This window comes from Rhamphochromis longiceps, linkage group LG6, assembly GCF_057381845.1.
Source record: "Rhamphochromis longiceps isolate RC_006_pf linkage group LG6, R_longiceps_female_GT1.1, whole genome shotgun sequence".
Classification (NCBI taxonomy): Eukaryota; Metazoa; Chordata; class Actinopteri; order Cichliformes; family Cichlidae; genus Rhamphochromis; species Rhamphochromis longiceps.
The window spans coordinates 16554463-16570430 of record NC_140562.1 but is presented as its reverse complement, the minus strand read 5'-3'; the positions used below and the strand labels follow the sequence as shown (position 1 = coordinate 16570430).

At 40.4% G+C, this 15968-nt stretch overlaps 2 protein-coding genes across 3 annotated transcripts; one reads left to right on the top strand and one right to left on the bottom strand.

Annotated features, from left to right (window-relative positions):
• Positions 1 to 84: 84 nt before the first annotated feature.
• LOC146667765 (cytochrome P450 3A30-like) lies at positions 85 to 9140 on the bottom strand. Of its 2 annotated transcripts, XM_085409447.1 has the most exons (14): positions 9002 to 9140; positions 8768 to 8861; positions 8596 to 8648; positions 8336 to 8435; positions 5792 to 5905; positions 5620 to 5708; positions 5304 to 5446; positions 5087 to 5211; positions 4539 to 4614; positions 4293 to 4453; positions 4117 to 4184; positions 3606 to 3764; positions 2810 to 2972; positions 85 to 2693 (listed from the first exon to the last, which is right to left on the bottom strand). In XM_085409447.1, the coding sequence occupies exons 1-14, from the start codon at positions 9070 to 9072 to the stop codon at positions 2586 to 2588; spliced, it is 1524 nt and encodes a 507-aa protein (XP_085265573.1). In that variant the 5' UTR covers positions 9073 to 9140; the 3' UTR covers positions 85 to 2585. The 2 variants fall into 2 exon arrangements, with proteins under 2 accessions (XP_085265573.1, XP_085265574.1); XM_085409448.1 differs by lacking the exons at positions 8336 to 8435; positions 8596 to 8648; positions 8768 to 8861; positions 9002 to 9140 and adding an exon at positions 6107 to 6674.
• A 486-nt stretch (positions 9141 to 9626) lies between these two features.
• On the top strand, positions 9627 to 15251 carry LOC146667764 (cytochrome P450 3A30). Its single transcript, XM_085409445.1, has 13 exons — positions 9627 to 9764; positions 9854 to 9947; positions 10479 to 10531; positions 10739 to 10838; positions 10934 to 11047; positions 11229 to 11317; positions 11430 to 11578; positions 11687 to 11814; positions 11901 to 11967; positions 12050 to 12210; positions 14119 to 14345; positions 14519 to 14681; positions 14978 to 15251. The coding sequence occupies exons 1-13, from the start codon at positions 9694 to 9696 to the stop codon at positions 15053 to 15055; spliced, it is 1494 nt and encodes a 497-aa protein (XP_085265571.1). The 5' UTR covers positions 9627 to 9693; the 3' UTR covers positions 15056 to 15251.
• Positions 15252 to 15968: the final 717 nt, after the last annotated feature.

Here is a 15968-nt window from a genome sequence, read left to right as displayed (position 1 = left end):
ACAAAAACGTAGCAGTCAGGCATTTGGCCCTTGTGGACGGTCATTGTTTAGTATGGGCAAAGAGTTTATGACAACGTATTGTAAAGAATAATCAACAATTTCTATTTTTGTCTAAAGCATGTATCAATTCAATTCACTTCAATTCAATTCAGTTTTAGTTATATATCACCAAATTACAACAACAATCAGGGGAAAATCCCAATAATCAGACAAGCAAGCACTTGGTGACAGTGGGACAGAAAAACGTTTTAACAAGTGGAAACCTCCAAGCTCATGGAGGGCTGCCATTAGCTAGATCAGTTTGGGGTGAGAGGAGGAAATGCAAAGTCGTATATGAACAAGATAAGAGGTTACGGGATCCTGGAAATAGCTGAAATCTATAAAATCTGAAAAGGGCACAATCATATTTCTCTGGTAAATGGCCTGTATTTATATAGCGCTTTACTAGTCCCTAAGGACCCCAAAGCACTTTACACATCCAGTCATCCACCCATTCACACACGCATTCACACACTGGTGATGGCAAGCTACATTGTAGCCACAGCCGCCCTGGGGCGCACTGACAGAGGCGAGGCTGCCGGACACTGACCACCACCAGCCAGTAGGCAACGGGTGAAGTGTCTTGCCCAAGGACACAACGACCAAGATTGTCCGAGCCGGGGCCGGTAACTAAAATACACCATGATTAGACCACAAAGCTTTACAGTATTATGTTACATTATAACCTTTAATTCTCCAAAGAGCTGATTACAAACGTCACATCACTTCTCGGGTGTTTTGTTTTCATATCCTCTCGGAGCGCCACCACTTTTTTGTTGCAGCTCAATAAGGAGAGATCAACTTGGAGGATTTGAACATGATTTATGGAGATTAGGGAATTAATGTATTTGCCAATTGGACTCCAAGCACCCATCATGACAGAATTGGACCAGAGTAATGATAACGCTACTGAGATTGACAGCGTGGGAAAGTCACAGAGCTGCAGAGAACAGAAAAGCAGACTAACACCCAGGAAACAGCCAGATGGCTGATTACAGAGCTTCCTTACTGAATTTACGCATAAGCTTCATTTCGTGGATCATGTCTACATGTAATCACGTTACAGTCATTTTGGCTTTTGGCTCAGATACCTGAGTTTTTGAATTTAAATAGAAAAGGGTGTTCATTCACTGGAAAAGTGTCTTTGTGTCTTCTGGTCATCTGTTTGAGTTGTGTCAAAAGCTTTGGGCTGTAAAGCCTGAGCCTCTCAATCAGCTTGTGTTTAGTTGACTTAGGAAAATGCACTCAAAGAAAACCACGGAGGATGAGCTGTGTCTGTTGCAAGAATAGTTTATTAATGAACAGCAGGGTTAATAAGAATAAAACAAATGAAAAATGCTCCTCCAGGAAGATAAGCAGCATCCACACCCACTCTCTTCCTCCCACTCTCTCGGCTTTTTTTTAGAGCTCTCACAGTTAAGAGATGCTGTCTCCCAAATATGTTTATGTATCACTTTTCCAATGAAAGAGTAATTTAACATGTGTAAAATTAAAGCCTTTAAATTAAGCCTTCATCCATGACCCTTTCATTATAGATCTGTGATTTTGTTTGTTTTGGACAATTGACTCAAAGGCTATTTAATGAGCAGGTGTGGGCAATTCCTTCGTGGTGTCATTATCAATCAAACAAATAAAAGGTCTGGAGTTGATTTGAGGTGTGTTGCTTGCATTTGGAAGATTTTGCTGTGAAGAGACAACATGAGGTCAAAGGAGCTCTCCGTGCAAGTGAAACAAGCCATCCTTAAGCTGTGAAGCTGACAAATCCTACAATATTGGAAATGGCAAAATCTGCACTTTGGTACATCCTGAGAAACAAAGGAAGCACTGATGAACTCAGCAATACCAAAAGACCTGGACATCAACGGAAGCCAACAGTGGTGGATAATCGCAGAATCATTTCCTAGAGAAACCCCTTGAAAACAACCAGCAAGTGAACAACACTCTCCAGGGAGATATCCAAGTCTACCAAATAAACAGCAGCCGAAAGCCGCTGCAGTAAAGGCCTGGTGGTGCATTAAAAAAGAGGAAACCCAGCATCAGAGTTCAAGACTTCAGGCTGTCATTACCAGCAAAGGGTTTTCAACCAAGTATTAGAAATGAACATTGTATTTTCACTTATTTAATTAGTCCAATTACTTTTGAGCTCCTGACATGATTGGATTGTGTTAAAGTATACTTTAGTTCCTCACACTTTTACACAATCTTTTTGTTCAACCCACTGAATTAAAGGTGAAAGTCTGCCCTTCAACTGCATCTCAGTTGTTTCGTTTAAAATGTATCATGGTAATGTACAGAAACAAAATTATTTTAAAAAGTTGTCTCTTTCCAAATATTTATGTAAATCTTCCACCTTTTTCTGTATGTTAGTGAGGCACTCTGTGTCATTACTTCTTAATGATGTGACATGTCAGTGATTAGTGATTATTCACTGCTTTTTTAAATTCTAACCAGCTGACAAGAAATGAGTAGATGATCATTAATAAAATATATTAAATTGGTATTTTCATACCCAGAGTTTTTCTTGCATTTTAATCTCTGAGCGCTTTCTAGTTACATGGATCCACATTTGCTGAGCTGATGGAACACATCTTCAGCTTTAGTTTGATTGGTCGAACCGGAGAGACAAAGCCTGCAACATCCATCTCTAAGGGGATCTGAGGACCGAACAAATTCACTAAATCAGAAACATCAGTTTTTGACAGCAAATGTTGTTTTCTTATTGCACAAAGGAAATTATGTCAAGCTAAGTTTGCAATTTACACACAGTCACCTCTGTTTCTTTGCAGACTGAGAAGCTGAAGTTCTGCAAAACTTCCACCATGGCCAGTTTAACCATCATCAGAGCAAATCGCGTCCCCATGCAGCTCCTTGGCCCAGCCCCAAATGGAAGGTAAGTATACGGGTTGATGTTCTGCTTGTTTTCTTTACTAAATCTGTAAAACAAATTGAAAAAATATGTCAAATACCCACAATTTATATGATTTTTTCTGCCTGCTATGACTGCTTTAAATTGATTAATAGAATCATATAACAGAAGTGTTTAAATGCTGCCCTAATAACATGTCCTTTAAAATATAATACAAAGATATTTACAAAAGAAAATATGCTTAATGTTGTAATGCCAAGCATATCATGTTTTTGTGTGTGATTTATTTTTTCCTCAGTAACCTGACACAGGCCTACTGTGAGAAAGAAATTGCATAAAAATGCCAGATGTAGCAAAAATGATATTAAACTATGGAACAAATGTGCAAACTGTTATTTATGAATTAATACATTAGTTTAGAAGGTTCAATAAAAACTGAATTGTTTGAAATGTAACTTTCTGTGGATTATTTAGTTGTTTTAAGTTTTACAGGGTTAATCTTGGCAGTGAATGACTGCATGAGTAAACAACCCTCAACATCCCTCAGAATCCCCAGTAGTGAGAAAGGCTGTACTTGGAAATTCCTTGTTGGCATGACTTAAGTAAATGATAAGTAGCTTTGCAGAATTGTTGCTATTTATCTTCAGAACGATAAGATAAATTGCTAACTAAATTGCTAACTTGCTAATTTGCTAACTACCTGTCAGGTTTGAACTCCTCTGGCTCTGGCCACAGCTCCGGGTCACGGTGCAGAGCGTAGACTGGAACCATAACAAGCATGCCCTTTGGGATTGTGATTTCACTGATTTTTACAGTTTCTTTAGCCACTCGTTCCAGACGTGGAATTGAGGGGTACAGCCTGTTGACAAAATGGGAATACTTTTTAAATGTCTGTATTTCACTAAGCATGCAATCACAAGCACTCCTACTGGCATTTGGATTGATGTGGTATGAGTATATGTTTTTTCACTAGGTGGCAATTTTTTTAAAATTATTCTTGTATGCTGGTGTTTGTGCAATCCATGTGCAATGTCCCAGCTTGCATGCCCTCTCACAACCTGCAAGTATGTGCTGGACTGTCTTAGATCACACATTTACACAGCCTGTAACTCAGGTCCTATTGGCTGTGGTACGCTCCTACGCTCTCTCTTTGTCACCACGCGGTCTCATAGTGTATATTCTTTCAGCAAGCACAAGTAAAAGCTCATTACCTCAGACACTCACTGACCACACTGTCCAGGTACTCCATCTGCATCAGAGCTTCATACTCAACTGGACCCTATAAGGTTGTTACAAATCACAATTTTGGTTAAAGACAGCTCTGATTTAATGTTTTCATCAAATAATATTAAGAAAACAACTCCATAATCAGAAACTTTGATTCTACCTTGTTTGGGAAAGTGGAATCTATTTCACTTTGAAGGCGTTTCATGATTTCAGGATTTCGTGCCAAACTGTACGCTAAAAAAACAAGAGCGATGGCACTCGTCTCGTAGCCAGCAAACACAAACATGGTCACTTGGGAAATTATCTCGTGTTCAGTAAGACCTGTTAGGAACAACAGAAGAGGGCATGAGACATCTGATGTGCATAGATGTGACCACAGGGACTCTATGTGTAGTGATGTTTTTACCCTTATGCTTCTTTTCTTTGTCATTTTCACTGGCTGTCTGACACTTGATCAAATGCTGAAGCATATCATCTGAAGCCTAAAACAGGTCATACGAAAACACATCTGATTAAATGACTTTTACATCATATCTGAACAAGCACTTGAAACAATGCCCGCATGTGAAGGTGAACCTCAAACACACACACATAAAAATGATTTACCATAAAACTAAAATCAGGGAATATGAGTTTAAGAATTGGCGCCAATAATTCTCTTTAGGAAATTTGAAACCTCGCATCTTCTGGTGATCTTTTTATATGTGAGGCATGTGTGGCACACCATGTTGAGATCACAGGAGATTTGGTAGGCATATTTGGATATTTCTATTTAACAATCAAGGTCACACGATGTGACTAAAACATGTAAACAGGTCATGAGGTGAGATTGTTTCAGTCATCTGTTAGTGGTTTCTCAACTGGATTTCTGCAAGTTTCATTGTAGCTAAGCATTCGATGAGCTGCGAGACAAGACTATATTTATGACGATACCGAGCTTGTGTTTGTCCAAACCTGGGACGAGCTGATGCGTTCGGCTTTGACCTTCTCCGCAACTGACTTTAAGAAAGCGGTAGAAGACTTGGGGAACAAGGAGACACCCAGGCACTCCAGGAGAGGAAGAAAAATTGGAAAGCATGCTGAGAAAGAAAAAATGGGTCAAAACGTTTGGTTACCAAATAAATCTGTTAATAATAAGACAAAAAACCCCAAAACAAAACAGAGGCAGTACCTTGAAAAATATAAAGAAGAATGGAAAATTTAAACATCTGGTTTGCGTGGGTGATGAAGGGATTTGAAGGGTTCTTGATTGAGTCAAAATCCACACTGAATATACAGCTTGCCATCACGTCAATGCTGTAGGATCCAAAGAAGCTGGAATGCACACATTGTACTCAGCAGTGGCACATTCAAGGCCTTCAACTGTTTGCTCCACACAGCTGCAAAATCAGCCCACAAGTTCCTTTAGCTAACACATTTATTTTTCATCTTGGGGGAAAATCTGAGGTTTAATGTTTTACAAACGTAGCTTGGATGGTATCACTCACTCTTTCACAATAATGACCTCATCATTGTGCGCCTTGGACTGCAGGCTGTCTGTCAGTTTGTGCGAATGATGCTTCATGATGCTAAACATCTTGAACAGAGGAAAAGAACGCAAGTGAAACAATGGTGAAGACAAATAATACTCTTTTGTAACCTCCATATGTCTCCACCTACTTCTTTTAGATGGCCAGAGGTGAAGGAGGGAGAGAGGATGTTACGAATCCGTCTCCACTGATCATCCTCAGCCAGAGACACTGCGTCATAGAGATCTCCGTTCAGACGAAAGTTCTAGAGAGAGAGATAGTGGTTTTAAGTCGTGGTTATATGTTTGCACGTGTTTGGCAAACAGCTGTAAATACTTGTACAATGATAAGGCAAAGGATTCGCAGATGCAAATCAAAACTATGAGTGAACATGTATGGAATCATATAGTAAACAAAAAAACCCTCAAAATATGTTTTATATTTTAGATTCTTCAAAGTAGCCGACCTTTGCTTTGATTACTGCTTTGCACACTCTTGGCATTCTCTCGATGAGCTTCATGAGGTCGTCACCTGAAATGGTTTTCCAACAGTCTTGTTCCCAGAGATGCTGAGCACCTGTTGGCTCTTTTGCCTTCACTCTGAGGTCCATCTCATCCCAAACCATCTCGACTGGGTTTGGGTCAGGTGACTGTGGAAGCCAGGCCATCGCTCTCCTTCTTGGTCAAACAGCCCTTACACAGCCTGGAGGTGTGTTTGGGGTCATTGTCCTGTTGAAAAATAAATGATGGTCCGATTAAACGCAAACCAGATGGGAGGGCGTGTTGTTGCAGGATGCTGTGGTAGTCATGCTGGTTCAGTGTGCCTTCAATTTTGAATGAATCCCCAAGAGTGTTACCAGCAAAGCACCAGTACCATCACACCACCTCCTCCATGCTTCACGCTGGGAATCATGCATGTAGAGACCACGTGTTCACATTTTCTGTGTCACACAAAGACACGCCAGGTGGAACCAAAGATTTCAGATTTGGACTCATCAGACCAAAGCACAGATTTCCACTGGTCTAATGTCCTTGTTATTCTTGGCCCAAACAAATCTCTTGTGTTTGTTGCTTTTCCTTAGTCGTGGCTTCTTAGCAGCTATTTGATCATAAAGACCTGATTCACACAGTCTCCTCTGAACAGTTGATGTAGAGATGTGTCTGCTACTGAAACTCTTTGTGGCATTTATCTGGGCTCTAATCTGAGGTGCTGTTAACTTGCAATTTCTGAGGCTGGTGACTCAGATGATTTTATCTTCAGCAGTAGAGGTGACTCTTGGGGGCGATTGTGGCTCAAGAGTTGGGAGTTCGCCTTGTAATTGGAAGGTTGCCGGTTCAAGCCCCAGCTTGGACAGTCTCGGTTGTTGTGTCCTTGGGCGAGACACTTCACCCGTTGCCTACTGGTGGTAGTCAGAGGGCCCGGTGGCGCCAGTGTCCGGCAGCCTCACCTCTGTCAGTGCGCCGCAGGGCGGCTGTAGCTACAATGTAGCTTGCCGTCACCAGTGTGTGAATGGGTGGGTGACTGGATGTGTAAAGTGCTTTGGGGTCCTTAGGGACTAGTAAAAGCAATATACAAATACAGGCCATTTACCATTTGGTCTTCCTTTCCTGGGGAGGTCCTCATGTGAGCCAGTTTCGTCGTAGTTCTTGATGGTTTTTGCGACTGCACTTGGAAACATTAATATTCAAAGTTTTAGCAATGTTCTCGATTGACCTTCAGTTTTTAAAGTAATGATGGACTGTCGTTTCTCTTTACTTAGCTGATTGGTTCTTCCTATAATAGGAATTCTAACAGTTGTCAAATAGGGATGTCAACTGTGTACCAACCTGACACAACTGATGGTCCCAACCCCATTAAGAAGGCAAGAATTTCCACAAATGAATGCTGACAGGGGACACCTGTGAAGTGAAAACCTTTTCAGGTGATCACATCATGAAGCTCATTGAAACAAGGCCAAGGATTTGCAGCGCTGTCACAAAGCAAAGGGTGGCAACTTTAAGGAATCTAAAATATAAGACTTTGCTACATAACTCCATATATCTTTCTTCATATATCTGATTTCTTCAGTTTGTATCTACAATGTAGGAAGTAGTAAAAATAAAAATAAAAATACATTAAATGAGAAGGTGTGTCCAAACTTTTGACTGATAGTGTAAGTTGTTACATCTTTGAACATGTGCTATGTTAAAAGTGTTATTATATAATTTTAAAAGCTAAAGAGCCATATCAGAGCAGAAAGTGAGCGTGCTTGATATGTTACTGTTGTATGCTGTATGTACACATGCTAACATTAGCATGTTTCAACCACCTTTGGGTCGAATATCACACTTTTTTCCAGCGATAAAAGGTACGAAAGAGCAAAGCTTGACTGTATGTCATATTCAAGTGCAGTGGTATTTATCATAATCATGAATAGAGTTTATCTGAAACATGGATGGAAATTATGTGAGCAGAGGATTTTCACAGTTTTCAGTGTTTTCAGCTTCTGTTGTTACTGAGGGAACTCGCGAAAACATTTCTTGAAATTTTGTATTTCCAGCAGGATGATTTGATCATTTTGATTGTTTTGATCGTTTTATTGGAAAAAACAAAAAACAATCATATCCCAGGGTTACTAGTTACCACAAAGTTTTACTATAACAGACTGTTGGGTGTTTTGTTTCAGTCAGTGTTCATTTCATGTTCGTGTTCTCACCCTGCGGTTGGTAAAGTAGGTGAAGCACTCCTTCACCAGGATGGTTTTCAGCATATCAGGATCCATCACAGCCAGCATGGGTTTCCTGAACTCATACACACTGAACATTTACACAGAACACATCTGCATTTTGGGAGGTATTTGTCATGGAAAATATTTTTAATTGCTGAAGGAACTTTGGCTCCAGTTGTGCTGACAAAAACAAAGAAATAAATTAAAAACACGCACAAGCTCTTATATGGACAGTTTTACAAACTCACCCCCATATCCTCCCATACTTTTGAGCACATTCGTAGTCATCTAAGTAGTGAACCTGTTAACAGGAAATGCATATTTATCACCAAGATATGTTATACATTATTCACTGTATCCTTCTGAACTTGGTACAAATCATTCGATCTTTACAAATAGCAATCACAAGGATTTACATACACGGTTGTGCCTGGCTATTGTTCCCCAGTACATGACTGGCTTTGGACCCGGGATCCCCATCTTCTCAAATATACCAAAGGTCCAGTGGCCGTACCTAGAAAGAACATCAAAGGGGTTAAAGCATGAAGGTGCACAGGTTCACTCAAACACTGTTTACTGTTAACTTGCTTGTCTTGACCAATTCAGCTGTTGCCAGCTTAAATTTAAACTGTTTTACTGTAAACATTAACTCACATAACAAATATGCAGATAAATGTGATCAGCAGTATCCATGTTTGCAAAGAGAAGAAAAGAACAAAACCCATGGCTCCCTCTTGCTCGGCTGCATTAAAGTAATCTGATCTCAGAGAGGAGTCCTGTTACATAAACCAGCCTCTTTCCTCTTTCCAGGCTGAAGGAAAACAGGAAAAGAACTTTCACCCACAGATGTGAGTACATGCCTGGACATGTTTTTTTTTCTGTGAGTACAGTATAAGCTTAAAGCTGTTTATATAAAACAATTTGACCAAAAAATGTTCGTAATGACTTGACTGTGACTGCTCTGTAACATTCAAATACCAAATACAATAAGATTAAAGTTCAAACAACAAAACCTTTATGCTAATCACAGCTGTTTTTATTGCATTGTTGTGCTTCTTTTGTTTGTTTTAAACTCATAAAGTACAAAAATGAAGGGCTGAAAACTGCAGGGTCACAAACAGCAGAGCTACTACTCGTGATTATGACGCAGTAAATGCTCCTCAGTCTTTCTCTCTGTTAATTATTCACTTGACGCTCTCTGCTGCTATTGGTTAAACTCACACACACTTCCCTTTCTCATGCAACATGTGTGTGCAGCACAATATAAAAGGCTCTGGTCAGGACGCTTGTGTTACCACTGAGAGAAGAGAAAAAACAGAAGAAGAGAAGAGAGAAACTTGGCAGACATGGCGTACTTCTTCTTCTTGTCCGCAGAGACGTGGACCCTGCTGGCTGCCCTCATCACGCTGCTGTTTGTGTAAGTTTTAAAGATTACTGGATGTGTTCAGCTATTTCCACTTTTTGTTCTTCTTTTATTCTCTTACACCTGTTCCATGTTTTTCACAGGTATTCCTGCTGGACATATGGGACATTTAAGAGACTGGGAGTCCCTGGGCCCTCACCTATCCCATTTTTTGGCACCATGTTGAAATATAGAAAGGTGGGCAATAACACTTACACTGTATATACTGTATATACTGTATATACTGCATATACTGTATATACTGTATATACTGTATCCACTGTGGACTGTTTCAAATGTATGATCCCTATATTAATGTCTCAGATCCACACGTCACTTTGAATGCTGCCTGTGTGCGCAGTGTTAGATCAGTGAACCAGACTTCGTTGCTCTTTCAGTTTATCTACATTTTCCAAAGTCTTCGTAATAGCTTGACCTGGGTCATATTTGCATAATGATCCAAGTACTATTTTCTACGATTTGTAGACTAATTGAAAGATGACACACATTTTTTAATTGTGTTATCATTGTTCTCTGGTGTAGTTGAAGTCCATTTGATAAGCCCCACCTTCTTTAACTTTCACTGTGACCTATGGTCACGTACTGCCCCCGTGTAGCCAACACTACACACTTGATCTTTGTGTGATCTGGTGTTGTTCAGTGTTCTACGTCATAAACAGCTCATGATGTGTTTAATAATTAGATCTTTTGTATCGCTCTTGTTTCCAGGGATTTTTTAACTTTGATGAAGAAAGTTATAAGAAATATGGGAAAATGTGGGGGTAAGTAGTGTTTTCTACAGTGTGTGTTTGTGTGACTCTGAATGCATATAGAATATGGTTATTATCTGTGCTTCAGTTTTACAGGTGCCTGTGTGTGTGTGTGTGTGTGTGTGTGTGTGTGTGTGTGTGTGTGTGTGTGTGTGTGTGAACATGAAAAATGAACATATTAATTATTGTTTTATTAATCCCCCCTCACTGTTTGTACAGCATTTTTGATGGCCGTCAGCCCGTGTTGTGTATCACTGATCCCGCCATGGTAAAAACTATCCTGATAAAGGAGTGTTACTCTTTCTTCACAAACCGCAGGGTTAGTAAGGACATTATACGACTCAATCAGTCTCTTTTTAAAAAAAAAATCTGACCTTCTGTCCTCATCACAAGCTGCTTTGAATGTTATTGCAGAATTTCCGTCTGAATGGGCCGCTGTACGATGCTGTGTCCATTGCAGAGGATGATCAGTGGAGGAGGATCCGCAGCGTCCTTTCTCCCTCCTTCACCTCTGGGAGATTGAAAGAGGTACGTCCCTCTCTGCCCTGAAAACAATACAATGCCAAAAAAGACATCTATTAACATGAATGCTCCCTTCTTTAGGATTTTGTTCAGTCCGAATGTAGATGTAGAAAAACAGTGTTACCTCTGTGCTGCTGAAATTGCATTCAGGGTTGACTTTTTTGTTTTTTGTCTGTTTGTGCCTCAGATGTTTGACATCATGAAGCAGCATTCAGCCGTCCTGATCAGCAGCATGAAAAAGAAAGCAGATAAAGATGAACCTCTAGAGCTGAAAGAGTGAGAACTCTCATACTGTTTTCATTTAAATACATCAGAAAAAACGCAGATTCATCTCTTCTAAGTCTGCAATAATAAAGGTCATGTTTGATGTGTTTGTGTGGTTTTGCAGGTTTTTCGGACCCTACAGTATGGATGTGGTAACCAGCACCGCCTTCAGTGTGGACATCGACTCTCTCAACAACCCCTCAGATCCTTTTGTCACGAACATCAAAAAGATGCTGAAATTTGACTTTTTCAACCCCATCTTCCTCACTGTTGGTAAAGTATTCATTACATTTTTATAACTGCAGCTCATGCAAGATCATCAATGCAGCTGCTGTCCTTCATCTTCCATTAATAAATGTCCTCTTGTTTGTTTAATTTCAGCCTTCTTTCCTTTCATGGGTCCCATATTGGAAAAATTGGAGTGTTCCTTTTTCCCTGCATCTGTGACAGACTTCTTTTACGCTGCACTACAGAAGATCAAGATTGATCGTGAGGGCAGCAAACAAAAGGTACAGCTGTGAGTTTGTGTTTGTACCAATAACCTGTTCTGACATAAAATCACAGCTGTTCTCAGACTGTGTTTGTTGACTTCCAGACTCGAGTGGACTTCCTCCAGCTAATGATCGACTCTCAGCAAAATAATGATTCCAAACAGGATAAAGGTGATACACGGACACACGTCTCCACACATGGAAAAACCAGCTTAAAGCTGTTCTAACGTGTATATCCCTCCTACCTCCTCAGGTCTGACAGATCATGAGATCCTTTCCCAAGCAATGATTTTCCTCTTTGCTGGCTATGAAACGACCAGCAGCTCTCTCACTTTCTTGTCTTACAATTTGGCAACAAACCCTCAGGTGATGAAAAAGCTGCAGGAGGAGGTGGATGCAACCTTCCCTAACAAGGTACGTGAGAAGTGAGAACATCTGGAACTGAATAGCAGTCTTAAAGTGAGAAAAACCTTTCTTTGATGAGATCCCACCTTACTCCAGATTTAGGCTTGACTCATCTCCCTTTTAATGCAAACACACATCCTGATTTATACACGAAAATCCATCCATTTCCTTCTATCCAGTTTAAGGTCGTGGGGTGATGGGGGCTAATCCAGCTGTCTCAGGGAGCTGTGATAGCCAAGGAGGGCTGCAAAGTGGTGTTAAAATCATTTCACAAAGACACAATAAACACAAGCTTCCTTTGCAAACAACATAAAAAGTTCACAGAAGAAGAAGTCAGCTTTTAACAATGGTAAATGGCCTGCATTTGTATAGCGCTTTACTTAGTCCCTAAGGACCCCAAAGCGCTTTACACTGCATTCAGTCATTCACCCATTCACACACACATTCACACACTGGTGATGGCAAGCTACATGTAGCCACAGCCGCCCTGGGGCGCACTGACAGAGGCGAGGCTGCCGGACACTGGCACCACCGGGCCCTCTGAATGCATAATGATCAAGTTCATAATAAACCTCAAAATTTACCTATAAGAAGTTTTATGTTTTTTTCTTTAATTTCTTTTCAAGGCTGTTTTAATTTAATTTCCTTTGACCTTATTTCGTGTATTTTCTTGGATTAATTACTACATTGCAATAGTGCATACAGACTGTCTCTCAACCAGAAATCCAAACAGCTGTTTTTAAATTGTACCACTAGAGGGCAGAAGAACTCCACAATAGGGTTGGGTGTCGTCACTGATTTCTATAATAGATTCAATTTCGGTTCACAAGGTTCCGATTTGATTCGATCCACGATTTGATTCGATTTGAATGGGGGTAAATTTTGCGTCAGACAGTCAGAATATTATAACTCTGATCATTTATCAGTACTGGCACTTGTGACACTTCATCAGAGGTGTGAGCATCACAGCAGATGCCTTTGTGTCAAAGATAAAACACAGAAAAACATGAAGTAGATTTTCCTGGCCTGGCTTTTTATAGCAGATAGCCTTAAAAATATTCTGCAGTAGATCATAAACTGAAGAAAACCTTGAATCAACATATGAACATTACCTGATGCTGCGGAAGTGAAGCAGTGCAAAGTTAGGTGTTATTTGAGACACAGGTAGGCGTTTTGCAATGATTGTTGTATCATTTTTAAAGGTTTCATATTTCTTGGGAATTAACAGCAGAAATTAGACTTTCTTGTCAGAAGTCATTTAAAAAAACTGCGACTAACAGCGCTGTAAACAACGGTAGACTGGTGGGTAAGCAAGTGAATAATGCAGAAAACAGAGATTTGAGATAGTAAACTGTTCTTGAAATACACTGAAAGAGAGAGCTTTGCAGGAAGTGGGATTTTTATCGTGGTGGAAGCAAAACAGCAAAGGTAAGAGGGAATAATGAGGATATTTATCTAATGCGAAGCTAGTTTTGATCTTCTTTTGCTGCTGGTTCAGTGAATTTTGGTTGGAAAGTGACAAAACCTGCAGCTTCAGACTCTTTCAGCCCTGACCGCGTGTCCATGTACCTGCTGTCGGGTGAGAAAGCCGACATCTCACAGACTCTGATGAGTCGGATCCACGCTTTCTGTTTACGTCTTTGTGTCGAATCCGTTTATCTGCTCTCATTTACTGTTTTAGCTGTTTGGTGGTTGTTGAAATGAAAACATTAACATGAGATTCTGGTGATTCTGGCGAAGTACATGTATATTTAAAATCTATTCAGGACATAATGAATCAGTATCCCGTTATTCAAGCTAAAATGGATTTTAATCGGAAAAGCGACAATTGAAACCCACCCCTACTCCACAAAAGTCCAGTTTGTGGGTGATATCAAGAAGTGGCTCAGAAAGACATGTTTATGTGCTTGTGTTCAGGCTCCCATCCAGTACCAGGAACTAATGCAGATGGAGTATCTCGACTGTGTCATCAATGAGTCTCTCCGATTGTTCCCCATTGCTTCACGTTTGGAGCGTGTGGCCAAGGCCAGTGTGGAGATAAATGGCTTTGTGATTCCAAAAGGTATGGTTGTCGTGGTACCCACCTGGCCGATGCACCGGGACCCCGAGATTTGGCCTGAACCAGAGAAATTCAAACCTGAGAGGTACGGAAAGGTGTCTGATGTGACAAAGCAGAATGAAGCTCTGTGGGATATAACCCAGTTTCTGTTGTTAATAGTGTGTGTGTGTGTGTGTGTGTGTGTGTGTGTGTGTGTGTGTGTGTGTGTGTGTGTGTGTGTGTGTGTGTGTGTGTGTGTGTGTGTGTGTGTGTTCTCAGGTTCAGCAAGGAAAACAAGGAGACAATTGATCCGTACAGCTACATGCCTTTTGGAGCAGGCCCGAGGAACTGCATTGGGATGCGATTTGCTCTGGTTGTGATGAAACTTGCAATAGTGGAGATCCTCCAGAGGTACAGCTTCTCTGTGTGTAAGGAGACCGAGGTGAGAGCCCAGATCATCTTCTCTGACTGCCATTGCCTTTTTTATGCTGTATGAAGAGCCCTGTCCCAAAATTATTCACTGCTAGTTTAATAGTGATGTGGACGATGCATCCACAGTGTACATCAGTCCAAAGATAAAAAGCCATGAACTGGCACAGCACTTTCATAAAACAATTGGATTTTACGCATTTCTACGTTTTCCATCAGCTTTCCACCTTAAGTTGTTTGGAGATCTGAAATAAGAAGGCAGAGTTTTGTGTGTATTTGTCATTTATTTTACATGTCACTTCCTTGCAGATCCCCTTTGAGTTGGACATCCAGGGTCTGCTACAACCAAAACGACCAATCAAACTGAAGCTGGTGCCACGTTCTTAACCTTCCTGCTAAAAATAAAAATGATAATGAAAGATTCTCTTCTTAATTGTGCTCGTTACAAACCTTTTGTGTACAGAAGCAAATGCTAGTTTTTTACCAAAACAGTACAAGAGTGTACCTCTGCATCTTTTTTCTTAACTGAGTGACAGATGAACCATTTTACTGATCTTTAAAAATCAATAAAGAATGTCCAGATTCTTCTACTCTGTCCTGTCATTTTTATGCGCTGCAGATAACTCTGAATGTAGTCACTTTGCTGCTCACATTAGGAAAATAAATGTTAAAATTCAATTTTATGTAGTTTCCAACAACAGTCAACTCAAGGTATTATATGACCTAAAGTGAATGCCCTACAGTACCAGAGAGAGACCCCATAATTGCTTTAGTGAAAGGTTTGGTGATGATGTGGAGGACAAATTTCTTTTGACCTGGAAGACACAGCGAGCAGAACAAGGCTCAGGGCGGGGCCTGGTCGGGGGCACAGAGAGACCACAAACAAGAAATAGGAAAAAAAAATTAAAACTCTGGAGGAAAATGGAGAAAAAGGTTAATGACAGGCATGTGGTGGATTTTAACCTGATTTCTAGGTTTAAAGGGAGCCAATGAAGAGAAGTTTAAAATGTCAGGCCCATTTCTTAACCACTCAGGCTCTTAGATCATGGGGACGACCTGAGTGGGATAAAGACACAAGAGTGCTTTCTGCTGTTGTGTAAGAGCATTAATTACCAAATGTTAAAACAAACAAAAAAAAGCTTTACCTTAAGAAATGTATATCTGTATGAAGCACTGAAGTAAAATAGCCTCTTTTTTTTTGCTCTAACAGCGCCCTCGAGTGGACACTTTTCCCCTTAAGTTCATGTGCTCTTGCCCCTTCACTGATCCATTCTCCGGGTTTTAGTCCATCTTGTTCTTT

Coding starts and splice junctions, on each gene's coding strand:
- LOC146667765 (XM_085409447.1), bottom strand. CDS start 9,072: ATGGGTTTTGTTCTTTTCTTCTCTTTGCAAACATGGATACTGCTGATC. Junction 5,906..8,335: donor CCTACTTTACCAACCGCAGG/GTGAGAACACGA, acceptor CTCTCTCTCTAG/AACTTTCGTCTGAACGGAGA. Junction 4,615..5,086: donor AACGCATCAGCTCGTCCCAG/GTTTGGACAAAC, acceptor GACCTGTTTTAG/GCTTCAGATGATATGCTTCA.
- LOC146667764 (XM_085409445.1), top strand. CDS start 9,694: ATGGCGTACTTCTTCTTCTTGTCCGCAGAGACGTGGACCCTGCTGGCT. Junction 9,948..10,478: donor CCATGTTGAAATATAGAAAG/GTGGGCAATAAC, acceptor TCTTGTTTCCAG/GGATTTTTTAACTTTGATGA. Junction 14,682..14,977: donor CTGTGTGTAAGGAGACCGAG/GTGAGAGCCCAG, acceptor ACTTCCTTGCAG/ATCCCCTTTGAGTTGGACAT.